This window comes from Mirounga leonina, unplaced genomic scaffold, assembly GCF_011800145.1.
Source record: "Mirounga leonina isolate KUSES-001 unplaced genomic scaffold, KU_Mleo_1.0 Mir_171, whole genome shotgun sequence".
In the NCBI taxonomy this organism is placed as follows: Eukaryota; Metazoa; Chordata; class Mammalia; order Carnivora; family Phocidae; genus Mirounga; species Mirounga leonina.
Window position 1 is genome coordinate 21,037,309 of NW_023270436.1, and position 18,240 is coordinate 21,055,548.

The 18,240-nt window shown below is 44.2% G+C and overlaps 1 protein-coding gene across 3 annotated transcripts in view; it reads right to left on the reverse strand.

Moving 5' to 3' along the window:
- TTC28 (tetratricopeptide repeat domain 28) overlaps positions 1 to 18,240 on the reverse strand; it is a 628,656-nt gene that overhangs the window by 119,160 nt on the left and 491,256 nt on the right. For all 3 annotated transcript variants that reach the window (XM_035017265.1, XM_035017264.1, XM_035017266.1), the window contains one exon: positions 1,128 to 2,469. In XM_035017265.1, the coding sequence (XP_034873156.1) occupies positions 1,128 to 2,469 (1,342 nt within the window). The remainder of the gene's footprint in view (positions 1 to 1,127; positions 2,470 to 18,240) is intronic.

Consider the following 18,240-nt stretch of genomic DNA (forward strand, 5'->3'; position numbering starts at 1 on the left):
CACTTACTATAGAAGCTCTTAACTCCTCTTCTAGCTAAAATCTATCATGTGCCCTTAGAGTGAGATGCAGGGGAATTTCATAATCTGGAAAGCAATTCAAAAGTCATCCCTTAGTGACCCTCCCAAGAGTTTGAGATTCAATGGGATATACACCCCAGAGGAAACATAAAATATATTAATAGGCACAATGATAGCAAGTGAACTGTTTGGTTCTTCGGGCCTCCCAATTTCCACTACTGCTTAGACTATGTTTTTGAAATCACTTTACAATGGCTATAAATCTTTCACCCCGAGCTTCTCAGAGCACTCTGTGGGTGATGATTTAGTTTGACCCTTGCCCTTCCTCCACTCCAGGAGCCCTAATCCCCTGCTGATCTGGAAGGGCCGTAAATTCTGCAGACACAGACACCTTCTTGGGTTCCCCACATTCAGAAGGAAAGCATCACCTTGGCCAACAGTGTGTCTTTTTGCGCTGCTAAGAGATGACATGATAGGACTGGGAAGGGCATGCATTTTGGCGGCAGACCAAGTCAGTTGTGTGGGGCACATGAATTCCTTTCCCTGAGCCTCCGTTTCTGGATGACAGTAAATCCCACATCCCATAGCAGGTCATAATAAGTGTAGAGTAATACAGGATTGCCATAAATATTAAGCAAGATATCTCTGCAAGGTGCCTAGCATGATGATGATAGTATACATTTATTCACTCCTGCCAACTTCAGGTGGCTTTCCCTAAAAGCAACAAAACGGGAATCCACGTAATTGGTGGGTATAGGTGTTGCATTAATAAACACGTTCATATAATGTGAGAGACATTCAGAAAACATCAGTTGAATTGATGCATTCACCTTTCCTGTTCCCATTATCCCTTTTATCCTGCTCATTATGAGGTGGTCAAAAGAGCACTGCATTTGGGGTCAGACAGCCCTGGGGCTTAGCTTCTTCCTCCATAACGTAAGGGTAATAATATCCCCGCTAAATTCACAAAATCACTGGGGGAGCCAAATAAGATACGTATGAAAATGCTTTGTAGGTAACAAGCCACCGTGCAGACAGTAAGTTGCCAACACGGCCACAAATGCTCTTTGTGCACGTGATCAACCACATCTGTCCTCTGTCGTCTTTACCTGTGTCCATTTCCTAGGCCCCGGTAAGCCTTGGCTTGGTCTTGCATGCGATTCAGGCTCTGGGCAACAGATAAATACTGTTCGTAGTACTTGATAGCTTCCTCGTAGTCACCCAGGGCCTCATAGCAATCCCCCAGATTGCCGTAGGCCCGGCCCCTGTCAAGCACAGACTCGTTTCCACTTAGCTGCTGCAGCATGGCCAACTGCTGCTCAAAGTAGCCGATGGCTTCTTCCATGACATTCATGTTCATCTTTGTGATCCCCATGTTGCCGTAGACCTGGGCTTCCAGACTGGGGTCCTTCAGCTTCTGCCCCAGATCCAGCTGCTCTTCATAACACTTGAATGCCATTGTATATTTCCCAAGGGCCATGTAGACCGCAGCCAGATGCCCGTGAGCTCTGCACTCCCCCGGCAAGTCACTCAGCTCCTGATAGACCTCCAACTCCTGCGTGTGATAACCCAAGGCCTTGTCGTATTTCTGGATCATCCGGTATGCCGTGCCCAGGGCTGCATATGCACTGGCTTCCAGTCTTCTGTCCTTGACATGGTGAGCCAAACCCAGCTGCTGCTCATAGAATTTTATTGCACCATTTATATCTTTTTTACAGATGAATATATCACCCAGGTTCCCCAGGGCTCGAAATTTAGCCTGGGAATTATTCAGCGACTGGGCTAGGGACAGTAGGTACTTCTGACACTCTTCAGCTTTGCTGAAGTTCAGCAGAGCCTTGAATGCTAGGCCCAAGTTGCAGTAAGCTTTCGCCTGGCTCAATTTGTCATGAAGGTCTTTGGCCAGAGCCAGATCCTGCTCATAGTACTTCACCGCCTCCTGGTAATTTCCAAGACAGTAATGGGCATAGCCGAGATTGTGGCAGACCTTTCCTTCTCCTTCCATGTCTTGAAGGTCAGGAGCGAGCCGGAGGTACTGTTCATAATAGGGGGCGGCCTGGACATACTCCCCCCGAGAGCAGTGGAAGTTGCCCAGGTTGCTGAGGGCCCGGGCCTCACTCTGGATGTCACGAAGCTCCCGAGCAATGTTCAGGTGGTTCTGATAATGTTGCAGGGCCCGGTCATGGGCACCCAGGGCCTGGTAGGCCACGGCCAGGTTCCCGTGTGTGGATGCCTGTGAGGCACGGTCATTCACTTCCATGGAGATCTGCAGCTCCTGCCGGTGGTATTTGACGGCCTGGTCGTACATGCCCAGAGCGTTGTAGGCGTTGCCCATATTCCCATAGGCACGGCCCTGGGCAGCATAGTCACTCAGCTCCTGAGCAATGCACAGGTGGGTCTTGTGGAGTTTCAGAGCAGTATCATAATCGCCTTTCATCTGGTGTATGATTCCTGAGAAAGAGAATAAAGGAAAGAAAAAGGTTAGAATTACTGATGAGCAGTTTGGGGGAAAAAATGTAATTTGCAACTCAATTTATACTCAAACACAATCCAGATGAATTAGAGAATTTAAAATAACAGAAGGTAGAATTAAATATTTATCAGCGCTCCGGAGGGGAAATAGCTTTCTAAGCTTTGAAGCAACAGAAAAAAACACAGACAGATTTGATTACAAAATTAAGAAGTTCTGTACTCAAATATGTATCTAAAATTAAAAGGCAAACCCAATACTGGAAAATATGTGACACATATATGACAAAATCCAATAGCTATGATGTATAAAGATTTCCAGTATTTCACTTGGTCTGATTTTTTTTAAAAAATTTAAAATCAAACCCCCAGTTTACTGAAGTAGGTAAAGAGCAGTAAATGTGAGCAGACAACTCATATCCAAGAAATACAAAAGTAACCACAGGGGAAAAGGCTAATTTCTTTTAATAATCAAAGAAATGCAAAATAAAGCAACCCCAAAGTACCATTTTACTTCAACTAAATTAGCAAACAAAAAATTTAAACAGCACCCTATACTGATGAGGTTGCCCTGAAATTGGTAAACACATCGGCTGCCGGACATAAACAGGAACAGCCTGTGGAGAAGCAGGACAACAGGAACCACATACACGGTCCTGCTCAGACCTGGCAATCCTACTCAGAGGAATATATTCTAAGGAAATCATCTGACACATGCAAAAGACTATTCGCGCAGCAATCTTCACTGGCAGCATTATAGATTAGTGGGAAATCAGAAACATCTTAAATGGCAAGCACTGGGGGACTGTAGTACATTTTGGTATATCAACTCAACAGAGGATTATGCAGTCATTAAAAGATAATTATGAAGTCTGTGTAGAAAAATGGGGGGAGGGGCGCCTGGGTGGCTCAGTCGTTAAGCGGGTGGCTCAGTCGTTAAGCATCTGCCTTCGGCTCAGGTCATGATCCCAGGGTCCTGGGATCAAGCCCCGCATCGGGCTCCCTGCTCAGCGGGAAGCCTGCTTCTCCCTCTCCCACTCCCCCTGCTTGTATTCCCTCTCTCGCTGTGTCTCTCTCTGTCAAATAAATAAATAAAAATCTTAAAAAAAAAAAAATGGGGGGAAAGGGTTTTACAATAAGTGGAAAAAAGCAGAAAACAATGCTGCATGCTCCCCGGGACAACAACCAGGAAATTCAACATGTGCACATGCACAAGACCTTGAGGGGATTATGCAAAAATAGAAACTGTCTCCTTGCAAGGTGATGGGATTTGAATGATTTTTTTCTTCCAAAATTTCTTGGAATTCTGCTCTACGGCTTTTACAGTCAATAATAAGAGCACTTTAAACAACGCTCATAAACTATGCTCTAGCAGCTAAGCTATTGTTTCTACAAGCAGTTCAAAATGACATATATCATCAATATAAAAAAAGAGAAAGTAGTTCCAAATAAGGGATAGCATCAAAGTAACTGGGGAGGCACCTTTGAGGAGAACCTGGTTCATCCCAGCGGGGGCGGGGGTGGGGGGCACTGGAAAAGATGGACAGAAGCTAGTATGCAAACAGGTTCCTCCTTGCCCTTGGATTTGAACATACTTTTCCATGAATCAATGCGTGAGCTTTGCAGTGGTGACCAAAAACCCGCAGAAGTACAAAAAGCAAAAACACCAAGCTGGGTTCTTGTTAAAAGTCTGCACTAAAAATAGACATGCTGAGAAAGCAAGCTGTCAAAATCCAGGCCCCACAATTCGCCTCTCTCTGTGACACTTTCACTCACTCGCTCACTCACTCACTCCCGCGCTGCCCCAGGATTTACTGCTAAGGCTCGTGGTGGGCAGCAGGGACAGACAAAGGAGACGCAAGTCTGCCCTCAGAGAGCACGCCAGGGTCATCAGGGAGCCGGTCGTGAAACGTATGATGTCAGCACACATCATGAACGCTGAAGCGAGGGGGGCAGAAAGGAACATGTAAGAGCTGCTCTTCTGTCCCCGTGTCTTCCCCTGCCTGGGGTGGAGGTCTGCCCCATCACAGGACTTGCATCTACCTCTGGGCCCAGCCAGCTTTTTGATGTTAGCTCCACTCAGTGTACTGGATACATCATTTAGCCTCTCTGAGCTTTTCACAGCTCGTCTATAAAGTGAGGAAAAGAATCATCTCGGTGCCAATCTTAGAGGGCAGTAGTGAGGATCAAATGAAATCACGTATGTGCAAGTGCACCATAAACTGCAGCCTGGAATTCAAACATTACTCACTGAAATTACTATATGCTTCCAGGAAAGGGGATCCTCAAGGTAGCAGAGAGTACACAAACGATGGTAATGATTCTGGGTATTTTCTTATAGGAGTAAAGTATTGCATAATTTAAAAATAACTAAGTAAATAATGGTCCTCTATACAATGGAATAACATAGTGTCATTAAAAATGGTGAAGTAGGAAAAAAAAAACCCTTTGAGTTTGCCCTAGAACAAATGATTTAATTTAAAAAAATGGTGAAGTGGAAGATGATATATTGACATGGAAAAAATTACAATATATTAATGGAATATATGGTCACAAAACAGTACATTGTAATGAAAACATTAATGAGTGTATATACATGTATGCTTACATTTATATGTCTACATACAGCAAAGAATTTATTTAAATGTTAACCGTAGTAATCTTTGGGTGGTGGAACTGCCGTTTTTTTCATGTTGTTTCTCTGTATTTTAAGTGGGTTTTTTTTTTTTCTACAAGGAATGCATAGCATTTGGTTTAAAAATTACTGAAAGGATTTTTAAAACTCTGATCTAACAAGCAAAGTAATATTCCTGGGGATTGGGTCTGGTCACTGCCCTGGGCTGGAGATGTCACCGGTCTCCTTGCTGGAAGGAAGGCAGAACCTGTCTCAAGGTTAGAAAGTCTAAGTTACACAAGGGGCAATACCTTAGCATCACCTGGAACCCCATTAGAGGTGAAAAATTATTAGTGACAAACATTTCAGTTCTAAAGACCTGAATTTGGCCTATATCCCTAAACTGCTTTTATGTAGAGAGAAAATTTTTAGATTTCAAATTTCCGTGATTCCTTCAAGGAAATGAATCATTTGCTCCCTCTGTCCTCACTTTCTGCATTTCTAAAATGAGAGGGAAAATATCTGCCCAGACAAGAGTCTGTAGTTAGGAACAGGGCCAGGGCTTGGCGGGGTGGCGGGGTGGGGGGGCAACAGCAGGAGTGCCCACATCTCCCTCTGAGCACTTTCTCCCACAGCAATGCCTTTGCATTGATTTTGTTTTTCCCTCACAGCTTTTAGATTTCTTTGCAAGGGGTTTTTTTTTAAGCCAATATGATCATCAGTTAGTTTCCAGGATGATGTTAAAAAGAAATAAGCAGTGTGAGCCCTTCAGAGAAGGCAGTGGAGGAAGCTCAGGTAAGCTTTCATGCTCCCTGCCACCAAGGACACAGGTCTCTCTTGCTAGCCCCCCGCCCTCACCACTTGTACACCATCTAAGAGGAGACTGGCTAAGTATGTGGAAGGCACACTATCATGGAGAAGCGCAGAACTTTAAGTCAGCAGTTCTGTTTTACAAGCCTGGCTCCCACCTCGTTCAGCTGGGTACCTTTGAGATTGTCACTTTATGTCTCTGAGGCTTTCTTTCCTTTTCTTTCTTTTTTTCTTTTTTTAGAGAGAGAGTGCACACGCATGAGCAGGGGGGTGAAGGGGAAGGGGAGGGGCAGAGGGAGAGCAAATCGGAAGCAGACTCCACGACCAGCACAGAGCCCGGTGCAGGGGAGCGAGGGTGGGGGGGCTTGATCTCACAACCTTGAGATCATGACCTGAGCCAAAATCAAGAGTCAGTCACTTAACCGAATGAGCCACCCAGGCGCCCCTCCTTTTCTTTTCTAACAGAAAACTTTTTTGGTGTTTTTCTTTTCTTATTAAGGTCAGGTTATACCATCTCAAAGAAAAGGTATGAGAAACATAATGGTGTATATCAATAAGCTTTGTAACCTCTAGCATGCTATTCAAATATGGTACCAGCAGTATTTAGAGAGTGACAGAAAGGAAAAGGAATTCCATGTTTCCTCTTATGGCCTCCAGAGTCTGGCCTAGTTAATAGGGAGCAGTTGGGATGATAATGGCTACCCAGGGTTCATGAGTTGTGAAAGAAACTGCCTGCTGGTGACGGCAAAATGATCTGACCCCCAGCCAGCTTGCCCGTGCACTCCCCTTCCTCCTCATCTGACACTTCCAAGGCTCTATAAAGAATCAGGAAGATTTTCCAAAACAAAGACTTCCGGACACAGGCAAGGGCAGAAGGCGACGGGCCTGGCTGAGATGGGGATTTTTTTTTTTTCATCCACCCCGTGTCTCTACTGTCCCAGCCTCTGCCAGCCTGGAGAATTCTGAACAGAACATTACACACTCTTGGCAGCCGTTCTCTTTGTTGAGGCAACATAAAAGCGGCCCTGAGAACTGCCAGCAGAGTGACTGCACATGCTGAGGAGATAATCTGCAGATCCTCCTTCCCTTTCGAGACCACAGCTTGATTTTCCAGGGCCGTCACTCAGATGAAGACTTACAGAGAGCCTGTAAGCAGGGGTGTGCTAGGTGACACATGCTGCAGGGAGGGGGGATTAAATGAAGATTAGTGGGGCAGAAGATCCTCACAAAGCCAAGTTCCCACAAGGCCGTACGGAGAAAGGACACACGGACGGGGATTTATACATCACCACGGTGGGCCTCCACCTTGGGGACAGGAATGGTCCCTGCCTGGGAATAGTAACACCTACTTTAAACGCTGTTGTGAGGGCCCAGGAGATCATGCTCCTGAGGAGCCACCACAAGTGCCCAGGACATAGTAAATGCTCAATACAGTTTGCTTTTTATTATTAACCATTACCAGCAAAGACCAAGGAAGGTGTGAACAAGATGCGCTGAGCAGAATTTCTACTGAAATGAGAACATTTAGCATTTCAGCAGAGACTTCTGGCTGCGTGTTCTCTGTGAATTCTCTGGAAGGAGGGCCTCGGTGCACCTCCGCCAACAGTGGAAGCGTTCTTCTCGTTTACTGAAAATATTATTGCTGATTATTAATAGTACGTGATCCAAATGGGGCTTTAAGAGCTCCTCTGTTCTTTCCTGCTGCTTTCCAACAGGTTAGCTTCTGCCCCACCTAGCCAAAGCCCCAGCCATTCTCAGGAGGCATGAGCTGTGGGAGCTGGAAGAGGCCAGACTGTGGCCCAGGCCCAGTGAGAGGAAGTGAGGTCGTGGCAGAGCTGAGGGAGGCACTCTTGACCCACACGCCCTCAGCTGTGCCAGCCCATCCAAGATAAGCAGGAGGCATAAAGGAACTGTTAGTATTAGTCTCCTAGGTATGACATGGGACAGCAGCTGTGCTAAAAGTTCTCATCTGTTAGAAATACACCCAGAAGTATTTACAGATGCAACAACATGGTGTCTACGGTTTGCTTTTAAAAAACACTCTAACGGGGTGGAAAAGTGAGCGTGTATGAGTGGGTGGGTGTGGGTGTGTTTATGAAAATAGATGAAACAAGATTAGCAAAGTTTTTTTTTTTAGCAAAATGCTGATAACTGAGTTATGAGTATGTGGGGGGTTCATTATACTATTCCTTTTGTGTGTGTGTGTGTGTGTGTGAGAGACAGAGAGAACTTCCATAATAGAAAATTAAATCAAATAATCAAGATATGCAGAGAGATCTGTACGGCACATTCTTCTGTAGTCCCTTTTGGATCAGGAAACTTCCTCATAGCTAAGTCCTGATGCGGATATTTAAGTTCATTTTTCTGTCTGTGGGACCTCAGGAAAGAAAGAAATCAGCTGGTCACCAGCGTGGACAGGTATACCAGCCTCCATGTCCTTCCCCAATTTGGGAGGACTGAGAGCAACACAGTGCCTTGTTCCATTGCTTTGATGTCTTTATAGTCACCACATTTAATTTTACCTTTAATTTCAAAGGCTCTTAAAGGACAGGATAATATTTGGTCACTCAAACAGGCGGGGTGGGAGGGGGTGGTGAAAACAGCTGAAAAACGTGCTCCACAGAAAGAGCGCTGCATATTCACAGCTGCTCCTCCCAATCCTCCTCCTCACCAGGAGGAGTGGCCCCAGTTTCTTCAGGGCACCCGTTATTCCAGCTCTTTAGGTTCCCCAGATCCTCTCCCTCTCAAGTTGCCCGTAGAATTTTTCTATTGCACCTAAAATATCCCAAGGCTTGGAGTGGGGAGGAGGGGACAGACCTGCTTAGTAAACAGATGGCTGGAATCAAAGGCATGAGAGCTAAGTGCTCTGTGTTAGAAATGCAACCAACTGGATGTTTTATCTCATCTTCAGGTTACTATTTATGAGCCTAGAGACAAGCTCATTCTTTTTGCCAGTGGAGGACAGCAAAGGTACAGAAATTTTTAAATGCAGATAATTCCAAAATTATTTCTCATGTGATTTCAGCTACAAGCATCTTCCTGGTAGGTAAGCTTTTCCTGAAAACCGGTGCCTGGCCCTCTACTTGCTAATTTCATGCACACTTCAAAACAATCCTGTGAGATCACTCCTGTGGTCTCAGAGACGCAGACGGTTCGAGAACTCACTCAAGCCCATACAGCTCCAAGTGGCAGAACGGATACTGAACCCTAGGTTCTTCTGACCCAGGAATCCATGCTCTTTCACCCGTTTCCCTTCTGGAATGAAGCTGCAATGCCTTCTAGTGAAAGGTGGCCATGCCTTTGCATATTAATGTTGTGGCAAACCAATCTTGTGGCAGCTGTATGGGGACAGATTGCTGGTCTGGCTAAATTTGTATCTAGATCAGGGAAGCGTACATTAGCGACCGAGAAATCCTAAGAGATGTAGGAATGGAGGAGGAGGAGGCAGATGTAACCATTTGTGTGCGTGTCACCTCTGGAGAACTCTTGGCCCATCACATGTCTCTTCCGCTGCCCTTTATCTTAATTACATCTGTCCACTTTTTCTACCTGACCCGGCAGGTTCTTTCTGTTCCTCCAAAGGGTAAGTGAAGTTAAGGGCCTGTTATCTTCTTTTGCTTCAACAGCAATTTGAGATGTCTTCTGTGACACTGAGAGTTCACTGGCACTTCTGTCCCAGATACCGATTGCCCTCCCCTTCTGTTTCAGTCCTGAGGAGCCCACTGTAATAAGGCCAAGGAATTCCCTGCACACACCATCTCTGCCTCCTGCAGACAGACTCCACCAGAAACTACCTGTCTTCCCCCCTCTTTTATTGAGGCATAACTGACAAAACTGTATATATTTCAAGTCTATAACATGATGATTTGATATACATATTCACTGTGAAATGACTGCCACAATAATTAGCACATCCATCACCCCTTTTTGCGGTGAGAATACTTAAGATCTATTCTGTTAGAAAATTTCAAGTATACCGTAAGTATTATTAACTGTAGCCACCATGCTGCACATTAGAACCTCAGAACTTATCCCTCTGATAACCAAACTTGGAGGAAATAAAATGCAGCTGGAAGAGAAACAGAGAGGCCCTATTTGCTTGATCCCTGGCCCTCAAGGCTCTCCTTAGGCTGGGTAGAGGCACAGTCGCTCCTCTGCAGCCCCCGCTTGTCACTGTCCCAAAGGTGTGGGCTGAATGACAGTGACAAGAAGCCAGCCTGGAGCTCGCTGGAGCCAAGTTATTTTACTGCTTTCATACATGGCCCCACTTCCTCGTTCCCTTGGAGAGTTAAAAACCAAGACTGCAGGTGAATAGCTCAGAAATTCCCGGGGCCTGTTCGGCTGTAAATCCTGAGGCAGTGGGGAAGATTAATTGTGCCATGAAGTAGGGGAAGTAATAATTAAACCTATTAAAAAGGAGGTGGCTGGAGAGGGGTGCTCCAGAGATGGATGACGAGGTAGGAAGTGCTAGGCACAGTCATCCCTAACGGCTGTGGCCAGGCCACTGCGAGAGAACTTGGTGGGAAGCCCAGAGCAGAGTGAAAAATACGCTGGGCCTGCCTGGCCAAGCCCCGCCATTAGTCACTGTTTGGAGAAGGCAGAGTGTGGCTGGTTTTCATTCTGGATCACAATAAGAAGAGGGAGGCACCCTCATAAGTTAACAATGCAGAGAATGTTACAGGGAGTTAGTTTCAATACGAAACAAACATTTCTTTTGTTTCAAGGTCTGGGGTGGAATCCCTGAAATGCAGAGATAACTGCTTCTGCTTCTCCCTTGAGCTGAGCCTCTAAAAACTGGACCAGTCCCACCTCCCGGGAACACCTTCTGAGTCCCTCTGGCCAGCAAAGTAAAGCGTGGACCAATTAAAATGGCATTGACAAACTTTGTGGATCCAGCACCAACTCAGCCATCCCTGACCCGTGCTCCCCACGTTATCCCAGCCAAGACGCAGCCCCTCTGGCCCTTCTACTCAGTCCCACCCTGCCTTGTATGCCTGACTTTCTCATCCCCTTTGCTTGGTTTGGACTGCCTTCCTCCCCCATCTGTGGTAGACTTTACTAATGTTCCCTGCTCTGGTTCTCTTCTACAACCAGATGTGTATTTCGTACTGAGGAGAAGTCAGGCGTGGTCGAGTGACTTGTTTTGCCCAGTGGAATGTGAGGAGAGGCGCTGTGTTCCTTCCAGACAGAAGCACTTCAGAGCTGGACTACAATATGCCATGCTCTCTCTTCCTCTGCCTGATTGACTGCAGAAGCTATGTGTTCCAGACGGTGTTGCTACAGAAGATGGAGCCATGGGAGGTCAGGATTAGTGAGGTGCATCTTGAGTGTTACGTGAACCTGTGGTAGCCTGGGTGTGAATATAATACTCTCTTGTTTTGGACCACTAAGATTTGTGGGCTGCTGTTACTGTACCAGACCCTAGTACATTGTCATGATGTACCATCCAGTATCAACCCTCTAAGCCCTTGTCATAACCTACGATTTCCAACTGTCCTAACAAAGTCTGTGTCAGAGGAGAGACACCTATTAATAGAAGTTTCCTGAGGGGCTTCTGAATCACCCACACCTCTGGATGTCCTGAATTCTAGCCCTGAATCAAGTGAGACCACTAAAATCTACCAACTTGAACCAAGTGAACTTGAACCCACACTGAACAGGCTTCAGTGAATTGAGGTTTCATCTTAATGCCCTAGAGTTAGTTGATTTTTGATTCAAGTTTGTTATTAGAAAAAGCACCCTGAAATCTATTATAATTTTTGCTGCTAAAATTTTAGTTACACTATACATTTTGTTACCATAATCCCATATATAAAATGTCTCTTGAGAAATTTCTTTTAGAATTCAGCTTTCCTTCCCCTGAGGAATTCTATGCTCCCATCTTTTGGGTAATAAGAATTATGTGTTTCTTTTTTTGCTCTGGCCACAAGGAAGCTCTCATTTAAATATGAAACTCTAATATAACAACCATGTTAGCCTCTATCAGCTATATGTTTGGGCTCTTTTCCCTGACCTTGGTTTCCTACTTTTATTTGTATTTCCCTGATCTTGGTTTTGTATTTCTATAGTATCATCATTTGATACGGTAAGCCAAGTAAAATCCTTTGTGGAATGAAACAAGTTAAGGGCAAGCAAGCAAGCAAGCAAAAATCTCTTTCATCTGTTGTATGTTCAGCTGACTTCGCCTCAGTAATCTGCCTACCCCCTTAGCCTGCCATTTCTCCACTTTTTTGCTGTTCATTTTGTGGGCCCTGTTCTACCAGCTTTAATAATCTAGAAGTGCCAGTAACTTGGAGACAGTGCTTTATGGAGGAAAGGCGCTGTGACCAGAACTGGAATCTCCCTATTCCTGGCTCTACCACTTCACTGTCTCGTGTTCTTAGGAAAGTAAGTACTTTTCCTGGCCTCTAGTTTTCCTCTATCTCAGATGACAGCTAGGAAGATCAAATACAAGTGAATGACAAGGTGTGATACTCCATTTTCTAGGGGGTGGGATTATTCCATACAGCTTCAGTTACCACAGTCCTTGATACTATAAATAACAAAATCAAAATATGCCACTCCCTCTACCATTATTTTACTACAGAGTGTAATTCGTTCTAAGTCTTAGATGCCATCATATTTCCAAAGCGAGCACACCAAAGGGAACTTGGTAACAGCTCATGTCATCCAAGGACGAGGCAAAATTATGGGCTCTGAGAATATTATAGCCAAGCTTTGCATGTGACATGAAAATAGGGCCCATTTCCTGAAGGGTCTCAGTCTGTGCATGTATGAGAGGAAACTCCCCCCTCCCCAAGGACATCTGAATATGAGGTGGGGCATTTTTGGTTGTCACAATATCTGGGAGCCCACACTGGCAGACTGTGGGTGGGGCCAGGGGTACCCAACAGCCTGCACCATGTGGGAAAAGTCCCACACAATGAAGAACCATCATATCCCCAAATGCCAGTAGACCACCTTGAGAAACACTGAATATTCTGAGGTGATTTTACGCCCTGGCACTAATTAATAATCTAAAAAACAAAACCCCACAAAACAACAAAACTTCATTTCTGTCCTGTCATCCAGCTGAAGCTGTTAAAATAAATCATGAAAATTAATTAATTGGGAAGTATTTTGGCTGGTATCCAATAATTTAAGCAAAACACCATGAAACTAGGAACCTTAATTCTAAAATCTGGCTTACTGACTGACTGCCTTCACCAGTTTCTTACCCGTGGAATGTAATTCATTGAAAAGATAAATGAGGGGCACCTAGGTGGCTCAGTCGTTAAGCGTCTGCCTTCGGCTTGGGTCATGGTCCCAGGGTCCTGGGATCAAGCCCCACATCGGGCTCCCTGCTCAATGGGAAGCCTGCTTCTCCCTCTCCCACTCCCCCTGCTTGTGTTCCCTCTCTTGCTGTCTCTTTCTCTATGTCAAATAAATAAAATTTTTAAAAAGTTATTAAAAAAAAACCTTTAAAAATGGGGTCCCTGGGTGGTTCAGCTGGTTAAGTGCTCGACTCTTGATCTCAGCTCAGGTCTTGATCTCAGAGTCATGAGTTCAAGCTCTGCATTGGGCTCCATGCTGGGCACGGAGCCTACTTAAAAAATTAAAAATAAATAAATAAAAAATAAAAGACACCTATATATGGGCTTCCTCCCAATTTCATTAGGATAATTAAAAAGGGAGAAGGGGGCCCTTACTAAATAATAAAAATAGTAGTAGCACTAATAAATGACAATCATACACAAAATTCTCCTTTGTGAGCTCATTCAATACCTGACACCAAAACCCAACTGTGTGACTCCCAAATATGCAATTCCAGCTCAGACTTCTCTCTTAAGCACTGTCTCTTAAACCTAACTGCCTACTGGATATACCTCAGGTAACCTAAAACTCTATGTTTCCAAAAATGTTTGTGGAATTGTGGAGCAGAATTCAATGAAACACTTCACGGCACTTGTCAGTTTTCAAAGTCCTCAGGCCTCCATTAATTTATTTGACTAAAGGACAAAAGCTGGGTGGCCTGGTCTGCTTTTGAAGACACTCACAAAAGCCACAGGGTCACGAAGTTACAGAGGTAGGACCTGAACTCACCTGAGCCCACTGCCTGCCAGCCCAGCACTTTCCCCCGAATGACTTTGCCCCTCTGAGGGTCTGAGGCAGCAACGGTGGCCGGATTCAGCTGTGCAATCTGGGGTGAGGACAAAGCCCATCCCCCAGGGATGCATCATTCCCTCGGGTCCAGAGAGGATGAGAGGATGGCATGGTGTGCCCAGACCAAGAGGGAGCCCTGGAAACAGACAGGGAAAGGGAGGAGTAGCAGAAGAGCCGGCCAAAAGAACAGCCCTTCAAAAATGATTTCACTTTGCAAATTCAATTGCAAAGACAGATGGATTTTCCAGACAGGCTGGAGAGCAAATTATAAAATCTGCTTTCCCAAGGCAATCGGGTCTGAAAAGCTTCATTTTAAAAATTCACACTGGATAGAAAATTCAAACTCTATGATTGTGTGAAGTGTTCTAGCTAGATTAAGCATAATGCTATCAAAACAAGTGATTCATATATTCTGTTCATTTTTCTGTTAGTACATGGGCTTTTGGTGAGGGCAATTTCAAAAACATGGAAAAGAGCAAGATAGGATTAAAACTGTGATCCATTTACTGCTTTCAGTTTTTCTTCCCGTTCTGCTTAATTGAGAGGGATTTACTTAGGAAATTAGAGGCTCCTGAGGCTAGCTCACTCATGCATATCACAGAGATGATATTTAAACACGTCTTACTAGAAATCTCTTGTGAACTGCTTTAAATCTGAAACTCCATTTACCTCTTTTATTCAAATTGTAGACTCACAGGGTAAGAGGAACCGTAGAAATCACTGAAACTTGGGCTTCCCAGAACATTTGTTAGTTCTTGACATATCTCAGCCCTGCTACATCAGGAAGGGGTGGGTCCCCGTCTGTCTATCTGGCCAACCACTTCTTCCATGTACATATAAATAAAAGAACCACCTAATCCTCCCCCTCTGATTATTTACAGGAACATTAATGCAGAATACTATTAGTGTCAAGATCCAGAGCAGACAGTTTTAAAGCTTCTGTCGTTTTCTTTTTGTCTTTTTGGTGTGCATATTTTTACATTACTGAGATTCTATAATGATCAAATTTGCATATAATAATCTCAAAAATATTTTTCAATTATAAAAATAATACATGTTAAAAAATGCTTCTGGAAGATAGCAAAGTTGGGCTCACCCAACACTCATTTTCAACTCTCTCCTTTCTCCCTAGCTGCCTCTAGCTATGGGGCTGGAAAGCTAAATATTCACCTTCCCAATCTCCCTTGCAGTTAGGATTGGCCAAGTGACACTATTGTGGTCAGCAGACAAAAACAGAAGTGTGTTGGCATTTTAGAAAAAGCTTTTGCTTCTCTGAAATAAGTAAAAGGATACAGAAGCAGCTGGCTTAGCATGTCCTGCTTCTGCTGATTTGAACAAGTCATGATGCCTGGAGCTTCAGCAACCACCATGTGACCACAAGGACAAGCATAAAGGACTAGCATGAGTAAAAGGCCAAAAGAGTTAATTGTAGAGTAATAGGCCCTGTCATCCTTAACCTCTGAACCAATGTCAGATACCTCACATTTACTGTTTTGTGCGAAAAACAAGCCCCTATTTGTTTAAGCCATTCAAATCAGATTTCCTGTTTCTTTGCCAAAGGATTGCTATTACCATATTCAATGTAGAAAATGTGAAATACAGAAAAACTCTACCTTACTTTGTGACTGTCTGAAATAATCATTTTGCTAACACCCAAGCACAGTTCCTGACAATCTGTTTTTGTGTTGGTGTCGACTGTTTGGGTTATATTATTGAGATCACATTACATGTACTGATTTTTAAAGATAATTAAAACAAGACCAGGTCCTTAAAGGAAGATAATGATAAAAAGGATTTTGATGACAGATATCTGCCATGGTCTTTGTTTAACATTAGGTCATTTAATATGGATTTAAAGGATGTAGACAATCATTTCTCAAGTTTCTTGGTAATGAAAATGGCCATTATGTTGCTCTCTAAGCTCTGCTTTATAGAATAAAAGAACATTTTCAGTTCAATAACTTTTTTTTTTAATGTTTTATTTATTTATTCATGAGAGTCAGAGAGGCAGAGGGAGAAGCAGGCTCCCCACCCAGCAGGGAGCCCGACGCGGGACTCGATCCCAGGACCCCAGGATCATGACCTGAGCCGAAGGCAGACGCCCAACCATCTGAGCCACCCGGGCACCCTCAATAACTCTTCTGACAGTATTTTCACAATGTAAAAGTAACTAAGCCATTCTTAGGAAGTGCTGGGCCAGAAGAACATCAGTTAAGGCTTTCAGGGGTATCACACTGGACAAGAGATTCCATTTGCGATCAGAGGTGAAGGATGTGGCAAAAGAAACACATTTCCTGGTATTGGTCAAGGAGCCCAAGAAGGGCAGTTGACAGAAACACGGCAGGTTCAAATTTCTCTTGGCAGCAGAAGCCACCTTCCAACACGCCAACCAACTGAAAGTGGGAGCAAGATGAGAAAAAGAAGACCCTCAAGCCCTATATGCTAATACCTCCTAATTCTTGTCTTCATCTCTTTGTTCTTTTCTTCTATATTCTAGCAGAGCTTATTTTCCACACCACTGACTCAGTTTCCCACTGTATCAGTAACATTCAGTTCTACCTTTACTGCAGATCTTGCATTGTTAGGTTCCTTGCAATTCTTTCTTTAATAACCCATCTCCTTTTCCATCTGACCTTTTCTCCTCCACATCAGCCTGCATTCTCCTTATGATATCCTACTTCTATTTCATGTCTTTTTGCATCTACTAAGGATGCCAAACTTGTATAAACTGTTCTCTTAGTACCTACAGTAAATAATTCTTAAAGGTACACTTACCTTCTGAGAATCAACATTGCCTCTCCCTTATTCTGAGCAATTTTCCATTTATATCTACTTTTTTTCCTGTTTGACCTTTAAATAAAGCAAGCTGTATCTAATATCTACTCATAAATAAAGTACATGGTCTGTGCTCCAGTGGGATTTGGCCCCATCCTCCATGTGCTTGGGGGCTGGCCAAATCCTGGTCTCAGATCTATAGTGAGATGACAGAAGGATGATAAAGATAGTGTCTAGCTCAATCCCAGTATATAGTAATATCCATTTTAATAGCTAAAATTATTGAGAATGTACAATGTGCCAGGCACCGTTCTAGGTATTTTATATGTGTTAATGTAATTCTCACAGGAGCGTATGAGTTAAGTGCTATAATTATCCTCACATTACAGATGAGTCACAAAGAGGTTAAGGCATTTGCCCAAGGTCACACAACTAGAAAGTAGCAAGCTGGGATTTGAACCCAGGCAGTCTGATTCCTTTTTTTTTTTTTTTTTACGATTTTATGTATTTATGTGACAGAGAGAGACAAAGAGAGAGAAGGAACATAAGCAGGGGACGTGGGAGAGGGAGAAGCAGGCTTCCTGCTGAGCAGGGAGCCCAATGTGGTGCTCGATCCCAAGACCCTGGGATCATGACCTGAGCCGAAGGCAGACGCTTAACCGACTGAGCCACCCAGGTGTCCCTGCCCAGTGACTTCTAAATCATCTCTTGATTGCTCACCTGAGATCCAGTCATGGGTCTCCAGGTGTCTCAGGCTTTCGCTTCATCAACTTGGGATTGGGGTGGGGGAAGGTAATTCTTTAGGACAAAGTCCCACAGGTTCCACAATACTGAAAAGATGGATTTTATTTTATTTTAAGATTTTATTTATTTATTTGACACAGTGAGAGACCCAGCGAGAGAGGGAACACAAGCAGGGGGAGTGGGAGAGGGAGAAGCAGCCTTCCTGACTGAGCAGGGAGCCCGATACGGGGCTCGATCCCAGGACCCTGGGATCATGACCTGAGCTGAAGGCAGACGCTTAACGACTGAGCCACCCAGGCGCCCGTGAAAAGATGGATTTTAAACTGGATGGATTCTAAAATGCTTATCCAGCCTCATCTTCCATGTCTCACCAGTATGAACCCTCCACTCCAGATAGCTCTCCTCCGTGTTCTTCAAAGAAGTAAAATGAATACATTGCACACCCTGGAGAAGTAATAGCAGTGGCAATTATGAGGACTGAGTGGTACATAGATCTTGCCTCCAAAGAGCTCACTATGCTCTCATCTCTCTCTTCCCTTTATCTTTATAGTATTACTCGGAGGGATGCGAGGTTATTAATCATTCATTTTCCAGATGGAGAAATTGAAGTACAAAGAAGGCGAGCAACATACTCAAAGTCAAACAGCTGGTTACTGTTAGTGTGTACC